Source organism: Protomyctophum parallelum, assembly GCF_964188405.1.
Source record: "Protomyctophum parallelum genome assembly, chromosome: 14".
NCBI classification, from domain to species: Eukaryota; Metazoa; Chordata; class Actinopteri; order Myctophiformes; family Myctophidae; genus Protomyctophum; species Protomyctophum parallelum.
In genome coordinates, this window is record NC_139709.1 from 32,317,733 (window position 1) to 32,330,471 (window position 12,739).

Here is a 12,739-nt window from a genome sequence, read left to right on the forward strand (position 1 = left end):
CTATAAGCCGGTTTAAACAAATATGTGAAGTTTGTGGATCAAGATAGTTTATAGATAAATAAAGTGCACAGCCAGGACCAAAAACAATACTATATTGGCACGGCACAAATTAAATCATCATGTTGCTTAGCATCTGGGAAAGTACCATATCAGCCGTATAGACTAAATACGGATACATTTTTCTTCTCCACAGAAGAAAAAATAATCGAGGCGTACAAATTTGCATGCAAAAAATGGATAAACTATTAAATAGGAACTGGCAAAATGTTATTAAAAGTAAATGTGCAATACAAGCTTGACACATAAGGAATATGTCTAATGTACAGTAGATGTTACTACAAACGGAATGGTATGTTTCTTTTCTTATGTCCTGATAGCATTATGGTGATGTAGTGTGTCATATCTCTTTCTTCTGGAGTCCAGCCCCCGTGGTTGGACTCAGGCACCTTCCTTCCAGGAACTTTTTCTCCCAGTTCTAACATTAACCAACAGGCCTTATTTCCTGAAACTAGAAACTCCCTCAGCAAAAGGAAACGCAGCAACACCTGCACCAGTGAGAGGCCAGCCAGGACATGAGTCAAAAATGAGGCCATTACAGTCAGACATGCTTTGGAAGACTCATGTATGCTTCGTAGCATGACGGTGTTACTCTTTTCTGTATAAAGTGTAACTCGTGATTTGGTGCGCTGAACGTGAACATATGCATTTCTGAAGTCAACATGCAAAACTGTTAATTAAATACCGATACTGCGTGCAGCCAAATATAATGTATAATGTAAACAATGTATGGGTGCTGGATCACAAACAATTGTATTTACTGGTACATATTGCGTTCAAACAAAAAAAAATATTTTTCTAAATTCATTACAAAAATAACAAGTCTTGTCAAGCAAGGGAAAACAAAGAGTTTACCAGGACATTGCGTCAGATGTCAAAACATCTCTGAATTCAAGAGGAAAAACAACTTTTGACTTCCCGATGGGAAATGAGATGGCAACTCTAACTTAAGTTTGTATTACAATCACAAAAATAAACTCCTCATTTTGGAGCAGAGTGCAAGCCACATTGTGCCCTCACAGAATCCCACAAGCCCAGGCTGCCGTTTTTCCCAGCGAGGGTTGATTGATTGACCATCAATTGAGACACGCTCCTTGTATGAGAGCGGCTCTCTTCAACCACAGGGACTATCAAGTAAACAGACTTGGAAGTCAAGGCCAGCAGAATCCCTCGTGTCTCCATACCATCCGTTAGGAAGGCAAAGCCGGATCTCATGTATCTGTGGTCAGACAAGACCGCCACCACTTCCTCGTATTGCAAGGCTGCTTCTAAACCACGCCAGTATGTGCTCTATTTCCCTAACCTTTTTTTAAGGGGTTGGAATTCACATAACCATGTGGTATGCTTCTGGAGTTTTGGGACTTCCAAAATCTGACTGTTTATCACTCAAATCAACAAAAATAAATGGTCTACACTGTGAAAACATATTGTCTCCGAGCAAAAAAGAAAGAAAAAAAAAACATCTCAGCACTGCCATGTCCGGTCATTCCTTTGTGTCATCCTGTGCTTAAATGTTATGGGTCTCTCACATCTATAATGGTGGGCTGTGTTTAACTGAAGTGATAAGTTCATAATGACTGGGTTAGAGAGCTGTTGAGCGAGGCTGCTGGTCCTCTTTTCACTCCCTTTTAAAGTAAGGCTTCTTCCCCGAGTCATAATTGAAAGTGCCAACTGCTTGCCAAATCAAATGAATCTGGGCTCCTAACTCGTAGCGGTCCCCCTTTCTCGTGAAAATTGCCCAACAGAGGTGGTGAACAGAAAATGCCAATCATCTGCAGCCAGAGGAGTGTTATAATAGCCATGGCAGGTTTACAAAGAGAGTCATATCCATGAAACGGTACTCATGGCACTAAGAAACAGTAAATAACTTCCCAAATAACTTCCTTTTCCATTTAGCGTGCGTTTGACATTCTCCATGCCACTTTTTCATATGGCAGCCCTGTTTTGATATGTGTTACCTAACCAGGAATATACTTCAAAACCTTTTTTTCCCATATCAGTTCCAGCTAAATAGGAGTAATTGCCATTCGAATGACCTAAAGTACGTAGACCTAAAAAGTACAGGTATTTATATCTTTCATCCATTTTATTACTAGGGATAGTAGGGAAGTCAAAAACGACACAGTTAAAATAACGAATAAATAACAGATCATTACAAATTAAATTAGTACAACAATAAAACCAAAATAAATCACAAAATTACAGTATTATAGCATGTCATTTACACATAATAGATTTATAAGATAAGCTATTAATGTACATTATGCTGCTGTGTAGACGTCCCCTACCCTATATAATTGTATTATACTTAAATTAAAACATACAGTAAGGATGTGTTTTTTGTTGTGTTTTTTCAAGACTTCCCGGACTTCTGCACATTTATAGTCTGCTTTTTTATACACCGATAATGATATAATATTTCTCTTTGATGCAAAACAGTAACACTGGGACATGCAAGACACGAAGCCAGAGTGACACTGTGTCCACAGAAAGTGAGCCAAGGACCTGGACAGGAGGGGCATTGGCAGACAAACAATTACCAGTTAAAATGGAAGGATCAAAGTTATGGATCACAAAATGGAAAACTAACTAACGCCATTGACAATGTTATCTGCTATTGGGACTACTTATTTCACATTCATTTTTATTATAGAACTACATGCCCAGGTTTCTGGGAATGTTACAGACCTTTTTCCATCGGTGCAAAGTGTAATCTCATGCAACTTTCTGCCAAAAGCATATAGAGGAACAGCATGAAGATGATGTGGCAGGATAACAGTCGCCCATTACCTCATGTAAAGGGTCTGTCATGCACTTTTACAACTGGATGTGTCACTTCAAATACATGTGTTTGTCTAGTTTGGGAGCAACGCAGTCGCATATCGAAGAGTCTGTTAAAACTGGACCCAAACATTATGCTGGTAATATCACTGCTTTTTCTTTTTTTTTTGCTTTTTTCAATGTAACCCAGTGGCAAATTTAGGATTGATAATTACATTCTGAAAGAAACAAAAATAAGAATATAATTTGAGCAAAGCCCCACATTGAGTTAAGGATTTGTGCGACTGAGGATTTTGGCAAGGTTGCTCAGTGAAGCGCAGAAGAATTCACTATAGTGTACTTAAAACTGAAACAGATTTATAACAGCATTCAAAGTTGCGAAAGTAGCAAACCTATAAGTAAACCAATGTAATCGGTCGTTCAACGTTTGGCATGGTCTGCCTTTTGTGCAAGTCAGTCTGAAACCTTTACGGTTCCAAAATAGCAACGATAAGAAACTTACGCTGTATTTCGCGGCTACGTCTGGTTGATGGTTGTGAACGCTGCTACAGCAATCTTTTCATGCGCGAGGTGTGCTTGTCAACGTGCATGGTGGCCCGCTCTGTGGAGCCGGTCAGGGCATCCAAGACCTCGTCCTGGCGCTCCAGCTCCGTCTCGGCTTCCAGAGCCAGGTTCTTCAGCTGCATGAAAATCTACACGCACGCGCACACGCACACAGACACACAGACAAAGAAAGACAAAGTACATGTCATTAGTTTGCCTGAACTTGGACGAGCATGGAGGGGGCCACAAATAAAGGAAGGGGAGATGCAACACAGAAATGCGGGGGGAGACGGAGGAAGCTAGGGGAGTAATGAAACTTCGACCATATGCAGAGATAGACCATATAAAGATGGGGTCAGTGAGTTAGAATTAAGGTACTATCTCAGTGGAATATAGAGAGTGGGTAGAAAAAGGGGTGATAGGTGACTTTTTTTTCACCCTTTTTTTTTAATTCTCTCTTCTTTCCCTGGCTGGCCACACAGAAAATGGGAAGCTAATAAAAATGGCTGCAGACGAAATGTCAGCATTACAATTTGACACCAGCTGTGATACAATTATAGTGACCAATATGATAGCTATAGCTAGGTATATGATAGCTATGGTGTCATGTGATAGTATACGTGTATGTGTCTATGTGATCATTAAAAGACATCGGCTGGTCTCCTATGATATCTGACGGACAATAACATTTGTTGTCTTCACTTTAGTGCGTTCAGTGAATTATACGACTACATCTCCACGGTCTAACAACTGTGTATGTTATGGTCGATGGAACAACTTAAATAAACCATGATGTGTGCCAAGCAAAACCTAATAAACACTCACTCCAAACCCCACCACCATGGTTTCTAAACTAATATTATGTTCTCCTACTCACGCTCACACACACCCATTAACATTATGTCAGTTTTCACTGGCCAGCAAACGTGGACATTGCAGCAGCGCACAGGAACCGGTCCAGACAGGAGTTAGAAAACAGATAGTATTTCTGTACACACCAAAGGACAACTGCATTCCATCTTTCAGGTCGGACAACTATGTTGGATTGTGATGGAAATACTTCAAACTAGGCTAATATGACCTAATCATGCCATATACTCTTACATTTGCAGGAGTTCTGGTGCGTCATTGAATAAACAGAGAAATGTACTATTTTTAGCAACTGCTTATATCATGGCTAAAAGAAGTAAGTCATGTAGAAACCCTCAAATTTAAACATTTAGTCTAATGCACTATTACAAAAATAAAACAAAAACTCTTGTCATTCTTTTGAAATAGTTAATTTCAAGGACATTTTCAATTCCAAATAATATTCAGCGTGATATGCATGGACAAAGTGGGGCATTTGCTAAAAGCACTTAAGGCAGAATAGTAGACGCTCTTTAACCACTGAAGCTTGTTCTATTGCCATGAATTACATTAAGAGTAGGGTGTGTCCAAAAGTGTAGCATTATGTCAAAATTGGTATCCTTTGAAGTCTTAGCTATTATAACGTATCAGCTGTAGACAAAAAGCCATTGATACAGAAACAATAGACAACCCAAAACATTAACACTGAACTAGTTCTAATTGTTACCGCCATGATTAATTTGTTTGAAAAATGATTATATAGACAAGAGCGATAGCGACTTACACTAAGATAATTTAAAAGAAAAAAACATTTGTTGACACTGTTATAATGTATAATAATTAACTGGATAGCCATTGTGAAGTGCTCACAAAGCCTGATTCAAGATATGTTTTATTGGCCTTCTATGATATGGCCAGGTTCCAATTTAGTCCTAGCAAGAAACTATTGGCATTAACTAACGCTGACTATATTGAGACCAAATGCATAATGGAAACTGTTTATGAAAGTAATTATGTATGGGTTAGTAAAACAAATATGCACTGAAGTTTTACACAAACCTTCTCATTCTAAGCAACCTGTAATGATGTCGCTAAATGAAAAATAATTGTCCTGAATTTGCGTCACTGTTTGGGTTCTGTCATCACAGACCGTGCATCTAAACCCAACTCAGTGTTATATGGTCCTGTATGGAAAGACTTTCTGCCGTCTGACCAAATAACTGACCATGTCTCTTTCCCTCTCTTAAACCCAATACAGACTTTGGTTTGTGGTCTCACCAACTAGCATTTAAAACATACAGGATGAAAAATAAAAATCATTATACTGAATCGTGGGTTTGGACTGGAAATAACATTTGTACTCTATAACATTCCCCCGTTCATTTTCACGTGGAGGGCAGCTTATTTTCTCAAACTTATTGTGTCGTGACATCAGTTTTACATACCATACAGCGAATGCTCATCATAACATGCTTTACCGAAAAACCCAGAGGCTGGTTTACAGTAACAGTAGCCATTATTTGAGGCAAAGTGTATAATTTTCTGCCCATAGACATAACATTTGTATGACCCTGCCCAGTGCCGTCATATGAGTGTGACCAAGTCTTAAAAGGTAACTAACAACGGTGCAAGTCATATATGTCTATAGAGGCTGTGGGAGACCTCACCTGTTTCAATTCCTGGGCCTCAGCCTGGCTGACAGCTGGCCGGAGCACATGCACCTGCACCTGGGAGAGCTCCCCAGCTGGAATCTCCATGGGGACCTCTGTCTCCTGGCACATTTGCTGCAAACCTGACTCCATGGGTGGAGAATGGAAACGACACAAACACAGCCCACCTTGAAGTGCAAGTGTCTGTATGTGTGTGTGTGTGTGTGTGTGTGTGTGTGCGTGTGGAAACCAAAGAGTAAACTGGCGGTATGGCAGTATAAGGCACCAGAAATGAGGCGATATATTCATAAAAATAGCATTTCTGTAAAGGAAAGACATCCAGAACCATATGCAGTAGTAATGTGTATTATGTGTTGCAGCTTACAGTTGTCATTTTGTCATATTGAGACTGCTGCGGTGCTTGCAATAACATTGTAGGACTTTTCCTTGCAAGCATCTTCATTACAGCGGGCTGTATTGAAAATGCAGACCTTTAGCGCCACACCGTGGTCAAATGTTGCAGTACATTAAATACACAGCAAGGAAACCAAACAAACTTGGCAAACTCCAGAGAGGTGATTTAACTAAAGTAAAATGTTCCTGTGAGGGTCTATTGTCTTTATTCAGACCGCAGCCATCTTGCCAGCAAGGTGCTACCTACAGTAGGTGCTACTTCCCATAGACAGCCCATTCACCCAAACAGAAAAGTCCTATCTAATTATATTAAACAACGTCAAACTCACCAACATTGCAGCTGTAGGGAAAGCTTGAATTATCCTCTTTCAATCTGTAAAGTGTTTATTTCATAAAAATCCACCGTACATGTTATGAGCTACTTCCTGTCAAGAAATTCCTTGCAGATGATTATGAGTATGGAAGCACTCGTTATCAGTAAAGCAACCTCCTGCTGCACCATGTGCCAATTTAAAACAGGTGGCACGCATGGGCTGTTGAGTGATTTTCAACGAGCGCTTCCAAACTCCAACACTTAGAAAACAAGCACGGTGGCACAGTTGGTAGTGCTGTCGCCTCACAGCTAGAAGGTCCTGGGTTCGATTCCCGCTGGGGACGCTGTGGGCACTGGCGGCATGTTCCCTCCTCCGCGTCATCAGTGCCCATACCCGAGGCGGGGGTTGGCGATAGGGCCTTTCTGTGTGGAGTTTGCATGTTCTCCCCGTGTCCCTGGCCCCTAGGGTAGATACCCTCACAAAAACATGCCGTAATCCTGGTCTCTAAAACTACCTCCCCCTGGCCAGCCGGGGCGCCTGATGGAGGGGAAAGGAACTGGTCGGAATAACGTGTCCCTTCCACGCGCTACGTCCGGCCGGGGAAATTCCCCTCTGTCAGGTGAAAAGAAGCAGCTTGGACTCCTCATGCAAAGAAGGAGGCATGAGGTCAGTCCGCTGCCCCCCCAGGTTGGCAGAGGAAGTGTAGCGCCCAGGATTACATTAGATAATTGGCACTGGGTGAAAAGAAAACTGGGTTACAAAATCGTGGGATAAAGATTTAAGTAAAAAAAAATTAAAAAAAGAAAGAAATCACATGCAAGGAATTTCTTGACAGGAAAGTAGCTCATAAAATGTCTACGGTGGATTTTTATGAAACAAACACTTTGCAGAGGATAATTCAAGCTTTCTCTACAGCTGCAATGTTGGTGATTTTGACGTCGTTTAATATAATTAGAGGACATTTCTGTTTGGATGAATGGGCTGTCTATGAGAAGTAGCACCTAGGTAGCACATTGCTGGCAAGATGACGGCGGTCTGAATAAAGACAATTGTATACCGGCTTCAGAGTTAGGGCCGATTCATACTCCTATTTTAGAGCCGAATAAAAGTCGGGTCGGCTCTGTAGAGCCTACAATGTGACGTCATTAGGGGGGGGGGGGAGGGGCGGGTACTGTCCTAAAGTCGGCTCTTCGGTGCTACTGAAAATTTCTGACGAGCCGAAATCATTTCGGCACTGCAGCGCCAAAACAGCGGTAAAATAGGAGTATGAATCGGCCCTTAGATACTTCAGATTTCACTGTGCTGTCTACTGACCTTCATTCCACACTGAACCCTCTGCGTCCATCGGAGAAATGGCCGCAGGGCTTGTCTTGAAGGCAGCATATTCGCAGGTGTACTCTACCTTCTTCTTGTACTGCATCTCCAGCACTGCCATTGCCTCTGGCATCTTGGCAGACAGAAGTCGGTAGCAAATATCCGGTTTGCCGATGAAGCGCTGCCTGATACTGACCTCATAGGGGTTGTGTACCCTGATGTCGTCGACCTCGCTCCTTTCAAAGCGGTGGAGGAGATGGTGATTGGTATCTCGCACCTCCAGAGAGGACACAAACACTAACAGACACCCTGGCTTCAGGTCCGACTCCCCGCCCCGGGACACCACGGCAGGGATGCTACTGATCACCTTGTGCATCGTGGAGCCCTTCCCAGCAGCGGCAGCAGCTCTCTCGGCGTACGCTGCCTTGGCTTCCTGCTGAGCCCTCCAGGGCAGTTTACCAAATGGCCACCAGGGAGGAGACTCTAGTTCTGTCAGCAGCCTGCAGCAAGAACAGACAAGGGTCATGAGAAGAATCCTACTCACGGAATGACAGTTGACATTTAGATTGGGCCTGGGTTGTGTATTGCAAGTGCAACCCTCTAGCTAACCCAAGCATCCAACCACAGTAGCCTGGTGGAACATATTGTAGGTTAGTTACAAAATGTTAAAGGACTGTACTGTATGTTTGCCTATGACACACGAGATATTTGACATTGCTATCAACCATTTTCCAAAGCACACCATGGTTTGTTTGATTTTAGAGTATGCCTCTGGGTTCCATTCATAAGTAAGTTCCTCCGTAAGTGCGGTATGAAAATCAACTTGCCGATATGAAAGATTGATGTAATAAATCCATACCTTATTAACTGCATAATGACTTTAAGTCAACTCAACACTTAACACTCAATGATGCAGGTAAGTTCAGTAGGCTAGTTATGATTTACTGATTTGATTATTAAGTGATACAAAGCCAGAGAGTATTTAGGCAATTACTTGTCTGCAACACCCAAGTCAGAGTCAATCTTTTCCAGTCCTTCCATCATGTTATCAAACTGCTCTCCCTGGTGGTGTAGGACCACGCCCGTGTCCTCCAGTCGTCTCTGGGCACCTGCCATTAGGCTGATGAGCTCTCTGCCTTTGGAGGGCCCCTCCGCCCCCTGGGTCTCTGTTGAGGGAGACAGGAGACGCTCTCTCCAGAAATGCTCCAGGACATTGTAAATGACCACCCTGTTGGGCTTCAGGGAACCAAACCAGTGCTTCACATTGCCCTGCTCGAGGACCGTGAGAGTGCTGAAGATATAGCTGGATGATTCCATCTTGATCTCCATGATGTAGGAGAGACGAAAGCTGGTCACAGTCTCCTTTGTCTGGTCAGAAGTGAAACGGACCATGGTTCGAGTGAGGGATAGGGTACCAGTTTCCCACCGTTTCTCACAGTTGATGTAATAGGAACCCTGCCAGCTGTGGATGGGAATGTCTCGGCTCATTTTGGACAGTGTTGCTTTCCTAAACATGAAAGAGGCACAAATTGAGTTCAATGGTTAAATGTGAACCAAGCACATGCAATGTTGCAATCAATAATACTGATTTATATATAGACCTATTGAGCATACGTTATTCACGCCGTGATCCGAATCTGTGAGCCTGTTTGGGAGGTGAAAGGGTCCTGGAAAATACTGGACCAGGTTGGACTGGAGACGATTCACACTATAACTTTTAATGGTAACGTAGGCTAACGTTAGCGAGCTGAGTATCAGAGTGATTTAAACACGACGCCGTCATTATAATGCTATAAAACGTCTCTGATTTCTGCGTAGATCATATTCGCTTTCACACTCAATGACACACTAAACGTAAACGAAGATTACCTCTGCGTGACGATAGAAAATCATCAATGTTTATTACGGAAGTGACGTATGGCGCATGTACAGTAGCTTTTACTATCCGGCTAGAAAATAATAGCGCAGAAGATGGATTATAAATTCCACGACGTGGGAATGTATCCAGGAAACAAAGACAAGTCTTGAAAAAATATGGTTAATATTGTCTATCTGCCAATGTTATTGACTATATATAAAACGTGAAATAACTGAAACAGAGTGGACATCATATAATGTAGCATTTAGCAAGCTAGCTTTTAGCCTATCTTACCTACCGTTGCAATTTACCCAACAGAGGTTTTGTTTACAATAATGGACAGGGAGTCTTACCATAACTGCTGCAGTCTTGTCAAAATACCAAGGCAGTCTTATGAGCAGTTCTGGTCTTCACACTTTGTGGATTATATTGACAAGGACTTGAGCTATTCTAAATTCTTCAAAAAGTCCTTGCTTCCTAATCACCCATGTATGTTTTCAAGAAGATTTACTGAGGACTGGAAATGTAGAAAACAATGGGTGACTGAAGAGGGGAAACCTAATTTTCAGAAACTGCTACAAGAGTTTGGTGAATACAATTTATTGACAATGTAATAACTAATACACATAATTGTCAATGCATGTAGTTTCTGCTGCTAGTAATGCTTTATTTATTTGTCCTCCTTACAGATGAGACCTCAGTTCCTGTGGCAAACTGTAATGCTAAGGAGTACAATGCAAACCCCAAGCAAATTATGCCTTTTAAAGAATTCATACACTACTGGAAGGAATATATCCAGAATGGACACTCATCGCCCAAAGGATGCCTTTACCTGAAAGACTGGCATATGGCAAGGTCTTACATTGATACTGATTGCATTTATACAATACTTTATTTAGGCTACCAATGATGAACATGAATACTGACAGACATTAACAAACCCGGTGTCCCTATTTTGTGCATATCATTAAAACATTAATAAATAAAAATTCTATCTACAGACTCACATCTCAAAATAAAGTGAGTTTGTAGATCAGCAATTGCTTGATTGCTATTTTTTATTTTTTTTAATAGGGCTAAAGTAGTTAATGTTTGGTACTTTTTGACAGGGATTTTCCAGATCATGGTGTTTACACAACACCCGTGTTTTTTTCCTCTGACTGGCTCAACGAATATTGGGATGCACTTGAAGTGGATGACTATCGGTTTGTCTACATGGGCCCCAAAGGTTCATGGTATGAAAATAAATCTTCATTAATCTCTAGAGCAGTGGTTCTCAAAGTCTTTATGGTGTGTCTGTATGTATGTCTGTACAAATGAAACAATAGGATGGAACAAAAGGGACCTGTACAGTTCCATTTGTACACTCTCAAACCCATAACCGTCCATTTAGTTCCTAACAATCATTTGCTGAGGTCCTGGGGATGCCCTTGAACCCGCACAAGTCACTACATTGAGAACCACTGCTCTAGAAGCACTAAAGAGATGTTCACAGACAACTGTACAATCGTTCTTCTTCAGAATTACTTACATATATAATGTCTTCGGTCTTCCTAGGACTCCATTCCATGCTGATGTGTTCAGATCCTATAGTTGGTCTGCAAACATCTGTGGGAGGAAAAAATGGCTCCTCTATCCACCAGGCCAGGAGGAGTATTTACGAGACAGCCACGGCAACCTCGCTTATGATGTAACTTCACCTGATCTTCAAGACAAAGGGCTTTTCCCACACTTTGATGAAGCCTGTCAACCTCTTGAAATCATTCAGGAGGCGGGTGAAATTATATTTGTTCCCAGTGGTTGGCATCATCAAGTTTATAATCTGGTAAGAACTGTAAAGATAATATGTTCTCACTCAGTCTCATCGATGTTATGATCTGGGGAGAATTCTAAAGATTGATGCTCCTCTACATTTCTCATGACTTGTTTTCATTCAACATTGTGTGCTCAGAACTGTAAATCAGTGTCCAGTCCACCAATTCGTCATGTTTTTTCCTCAAATATTAGACTGCTTTTTCGGCCTGGCTCTCTAGGAGGCAGAGCTGTCTAGACTAGTCTATTTAGAGTGTATATTGGTGTGGCGTGTTAGTCACAGATTGTGACTTTCATTTACCCGTCTTGCAGGAAGACACTATCTCCATCAATCATAATTGGCTGAATGGCTGCAACATTGACATAATGTGGCAGTTCCTTCAAAATGAGTTGTCTGCTGTCCAAAGAGAGATAGAGGAATGGAGAAACACCATGGATTCCTGGCACCAGCACTGCCAGGTACTGGAGGAAAACATATTTATTTTATCAGTCTACCGTACATGCTGTCATGTACTGAATATTCTGCACTATATTTTGTTTGTCTATTGATATGTTGCTTTACTTTCCCAGGTCATCATGAAGTCTTGCTCTGGTATTGATTATGTGGAATTTGCCTCGTTCCTTAAAATAATTGCAGACAACCGCATGTCCTTCTTGAGCTCTAGCACCTCTGGCAACTCCTCCGATTACCCAAAGCATTTGTCAGAGACCCTTGCCACACTTGGACCTCACCATGCTGCCTTTGATCTACAAAGAGTGGCTCATATTCTTGAATGCCTACTTTGCAATGAGGACTTTAAGCGCCTGGATCCTTCGGCTCTGAGCTCACAACCTGAAAGCCTGTTGCAGCAAATTCGAGAGACCATACACTCCACAAGAGGGCAGCATCCTCCTTACCAGGAATAGGTTGAATACTGCCATCTGTAGCCTGTGACATATGGCTTCAACTGGTGTCATGAATAAACAGTATTAAACAGTATTACAATATGTCAAAGTGGTGAAACTATGAGTTTATCTCATCCTATGATGTGTATGCAAATTCTGGGAGGTATTGCATTTTAAATGTGGCTGTGAATGTTCATGTTTGCTCTGAAAGGCAAAAGTATAAAAGGGAAATTAATAAAACATTGGTTAGTGTCTCTGAATAT

The 12,739-nt window shown here is 41.6% G+C and overlaps 2 protein-coding genes across 6 annotated transcripts in view; one reads left to right on the top strand and one right to left on the bottom strand.

Moving 5' to 3' along the window:
* The window catches only part of snap47 (synaptosome associated protein 47), a 32,051-nt gene extending 22,228 nt beyond the window's left edge, over nucleotides 1-9,823 (bottom strand). Inside the window, exons 1-5 of one of the 4 annotated variants that reach the window (XM_083782372.1) lie at nucleotides 9,536-9,813; nucleotides 8,916-9,428; nucleotides 7,922-8,421; nucleotides 5,898-6,022; nucleotides 3,341-3,530 (exon numbers count right to left, since the gene is read on the bottom strand). In XM_083782372.1, coding sequence (XP_083638498.1) covers nucleotides 3,384-3,530; nucleotides 5,898-6,022; nucleotides 7,922-8,421; nucleotides 8,916-9,409 — 1,266 coding nt within the window. In that variant the 5' untranslated portion in view covers nucleotides 9,410-9,428; nucleotides 9,536-9,813 and the 3' untranslated portion in view covers nucleotides 3,341-3,383. Of the gene's footprint in view, nucleotides 1-2,124; nucleotides 3,531-5,897; nucleotides 6,023-7,921; nucleotides 8,422-8,915; nucleotides 9,429-9,535 lie in introns of those variants that run through there. The other 3 variants (XM_083782373.1, XM_083782371.1, XM_083782374.1) reach the window with 3 other exon arrangements.
* Nucleotides 9,824-9,857: 34 nt separating this feature from the next.
* jmjd4 (jumonji domain containing 4) lies at nucleotides 9,858-12,678 on the top strand. Of its 2 annotated transcripts, XM_083782368.1 has the most exons (6): nucleotides 9,860-10,367; nucleotides 10,469-10,634; nucleotides 10,889-11,014; nucleotides 11,337-11,604; nucleotides 11,904-12,050; nucleotides 12,162-12,676. In XM_083782368.1, the coding sequence occupies exons 1-6, from the start codon at nucleotides 10,115-10,117 to the stop codon at nucleotides 12,495-12,497; spliced, it is 1,296 nt and encodes a 431-aa protein (XP_083638494.1). In that variant the 5' UTR covers nucleotides 9,860-10,114; the 3' UTR covers nucleotides 12,498-12,676. The 2 variants fall into 2 exon arrangements, with proteins under 2 accessions (XP_083638495.1, XP_083638494.1); XM_083782369.1 differs by lacking the exon at nucleotides 10,889-11,014 and having other exon boundaries at nucleotides 9,858-10,367; nucleotides 12,162-12,678.
* The last annotated feature ends 61 nt before the right edge of the window (nucleotides 12,679-12,739 follow it).